This window comes from Diospyros lotus, chromosome 6 (assembly GCF_014633365.1).
Source record: "Diospyros lotus cultivar Yz01 chromosome 6, ASM1463336v1, whole genome shotgun sequence".
Classification (NCBI taxonomy): domain Eukaryota; kingdom Viridiplantae; phylum Streptophyta; class Magnoliopsida; order Ericales; family Ebenaceae; genus Diospyros; species Diospyros lotus.
In genome coordinates, this window is record NC_068343.1 from 9006752 (window position 1) to 9009952 (window position 3201).

The window sequence follows — 3201 nt, forward strand, 5'->3', positions numbered from 1 at the left end:
AAGTGAAGACCCAATAAAAAAGTTGTTGGGAAAATTACCCAAAGACCCAACCAAGTAAAAAATGGGTATTTTTATTTATAAGTTTATGATTTTCCTGAACTTATCCAATTTCTTCAAGGGATTATGTATTTAATTATAAGGAGGGGGTATCAATTTAATTTGTCCTAAAATAATGGAGAGGCATATTTTTCAGCAGTGGTCCAGGTCCAGCCCTCGGGAGTACGAAATTACAGGACTGTCCCCGCGGAGTAGAATTTGGGCAGGGCGAAGGAGCGAGGAGTTCCTTCACTTTCTTCGTATATCTCTCACAGCTCCAAAAGCCAAAGGCAGTTTGTGCGGTGAAACATATCATTACCCGCTCCCTCCCTCTCTCTCTCTCCCCCTCTGGTAGCCGGAGAAAACAATGACGGCCGCCGGGTCATCGGGGCGGTTACCCACGTGGAGAGAAAGGGAGAACAACAAGAGGAGAGAGAGGCGGAGGAGAGCCATTGCAGCGAAGGTATTTGCAGGCCTCAGAGCTCAGGGGAACTACAAGCTTCCCAAACACTGCGACAACAACGAGGTCCTGAAAGCTCTCTGCGCCGAAGCCGGCTGGGTCGTCGAAGACGATGGCACCACCTACCGCAAGGTATTTAGTTTCCTTCTATCCCATTCTCCTGAGACTGTTCTTGTGTCTTCATAATTTTTTTTTTTTTTTTTTTACTTCCAGATGTGATAGAATGGAACTGGGTTCTTTAGATCTTGATCCATCCTATTTATGTGCTTTTCCTTTTTATGTTTATCCTTCCTGAAAATTTGCTCTTCTCTTGTTGATATTACATATGTGATATTATAGTACTCGGAGTTCTCCGTTTTCATCGATTGACTGGATCAGTCTGCTGGTCCTTACTGTTTGATTAGAATCCTTTCTGGGTATTCATCCATATGGAAAATCTTTGATAGGTAGAAAGGGGCCTTTCTGGGTATTGATGTCTTGTAATTTCCCCTTATCTTTATTTATATGCGGCTCTCTCCACTTTTCATCGGTGATCTGGAACAGTGTTGTAGCGTCATCACAAAACCCTCTTGTTCTTTCACAGTTGATGAGGCGAGTGAATATTTTCCCTCAGAGGTTGAGGTTGAAGAATAAGTCTCAGGGTTAATCTTTAATGCTCGTTTGGTTTCTTTTTACTTTAATTTTTTGGGGTCTTGTTTGGTTTCTGTTTACTTTCATTGCTTGATTGAGATCTCATATTCTCCTGAAATCATCAGTTGTATCCAGTACTGTCTTTATGAAGTCTAACTTTGGTTTCGATTATTTGCAATAGGGTTCCAAGCCACCCCCAATTCCAACTGAGATTGGAGGCATTGCAGCAAACATCAGCGCATGCTCATCAGTTCAACCAAGCCCAACATCCTCAACCTTTCAAAGTCCCGTGCCATCTTACCATGCCAGTCCCACATCATCCTCCTTTCCCAGCCCGACTCGCCTCGATGGGAACCCCTCATCTTACATTCTTCCATTCCTCCGGGACTTAACCTCCATTCCTTCATCTCTTCCTCCCCTTCGCATATCCAACAGTGCCCCTGTAACTCCTCCTCTCTCTTCCCCGACTTCCAGAGGTTCAAAACGCAAACCCGACTGGGAATTATTCTCCAATGTCTCACTGAACATGCATCGCCATCCCATTTTTGCCGCCTCTGCCCCAGCAAGTCCCACCCGCCGCCCCCACATTGCACCCGCCACAATCCCAGAGTGTGATGAATCGGATGCCTCCACCGTTGATTCTGATCGATGGGTCAGTTTCCAGACCACAGCAGCTCCAGCCGCCCCTTCTTCCCCTACATTTAATCTTGTAAAAGCTGTGGCTCAACAGAATTCTCTCCAGAATGCAATTAATGGTCCCGAAGGGTTGGACTGGGGAGCAGCTTCACAAAGGGGGCTTGGGTCTGAATTTGAGTTTGAGAGTGGCACAGTCAAGGCCTGGGAGGGAGAAAGAATACACGAGATTGGAGTGGACGATTTGGAGCTCACACTTGGCAGTGGAAAGGCCCGGGCTTAGGCTTCCATGAGCTTACCGAACAGCAATAATAAGTGGGAAGAGCTTGCCATTTCCTCAAATCTGTGAAGATCTTTATAGTTTGCTATGGTCACTCCTTTTTGTGAGCCATTTATGTGGTATAGCTCGAACATTTTCCCTACAATTCCTAGCCCTGTCTTTGGAGACCATTGATTTCCAGTGAACTGCGGCATTGAACTCCAGGTATTCTGTAAACTGTACAGGTTCCGTCTCATGGTGCTACTATTGGTGTCTTCAAAACTGGTTGGATTTATGTTGGTGAAGAGTAGAACTTCAAAGGATTGCAGTTCTCAACCATTATGGAGTAGGAAAGACTAGCAACTGAATGAGGGTTACCTTTCTTCCTCCCTAGCCTATGTTTGAGACCCCTTTTTATTGAATGTGTCACCAATCTCCCGCCCTGTTTACATTGTAATTGTTCCAGTCCCACAAACTCAAAACACAAAGATTGCTTGCTATTCTTTTGTCGACTATTTTGTAGACAGTTTGAAACAGCACAAACCACAACCATTGGATGCTAAACACGGTTGTCTATTTTGTTAGCAAGGAAAACCCCATTTGCTTTCACTTCACTCACCGCGTATACCATATGGCAAGTGGTAGGAGCTTGTGTTTTCTTTCTATTTCTATCGCCTTCTGTTGATCAATTCAAACAGAGATAATTGTTAAAGTGGAAGAGTACCAAAATGAATCTGAAAGGGACTCTCTAAAGAAAGACCATTAGTTGGTGTTTGAAGTGTGTAATTGTTATCCGTATGCCACACTTTGCTTTAGACAATTTGTTGGCTTTCACGGGGGGTCAAACCAGCATCCAGTAGAATCACTCGGCATGGGGCCCCTTCCCATGTGGTGTGTATTCTGCTGGGGTGCAGAAAAAGCGACATATCTTATGTTTGGTGCCATACCATGCACCGCCCTTTACAACTTCATTTTGTAATTTGGATGTTTGACCAAGTTGGCTTAGACAAATTTCCATTTTCGTCTCGCCTTAAACTTTTAGGTTGTTGGGGGAAATGTTGAAAGCGCCTTCACGCAGCCATAGCCATGAAAAAACTATAATGGCCTTCCACAGAATATAACAATGAACAAAGATAGAAGTCTAAAATTCTTGTAGCTATAATAGGGATGGTTGTTGGCATGC

At 44.2% G+C, this 3201-nt stretch overlaps 1 protein-coding gene across 1 annotated transcript; it reads left to right on the forward strand.

Annotated features, from left to right (window-relative positions):
- The first annotated feature begins 275 nt into the window (after positions 1-275).
- LOC127803905 (BES1/BZR1 homolog protein 2) lies at positions 276-2518 on the forward strand. Its single transcript, XM_052340523.1, has 2 exons — positions 276-628; positions 1308-2518. The coding sequence occupies exons 1-2, from the start codon at positions 404-406 to the stop codon at positions 2040-2042; spliced, it is 960 nt and encodes a 319-aa protein (XP_052196483.1). The 5' UTR covers positions 276-403; the 3' UTR covers positions 2043-2518.
- The last annotated feature ends 683 nt before the right edge of the window (positions 2519-3201 follow it).

Bases quoted from the DNA above. Each gene is read 5' to 3' on its own strand.
- LOC127803905 (XM_052340523.1), top strand. From the start codon at position 404: ATGACGGCCGCCGGGTCATCGGGGCGGTTACCCACGTGGAGAGAAAGG. The intron at 629-1,307 runs GTATTTAGTTTC...TATTTGCAATAG, and splicing joins ATGGCACCACCTACCGCAAG to GGTTCCAAGCCACCCCCAAT.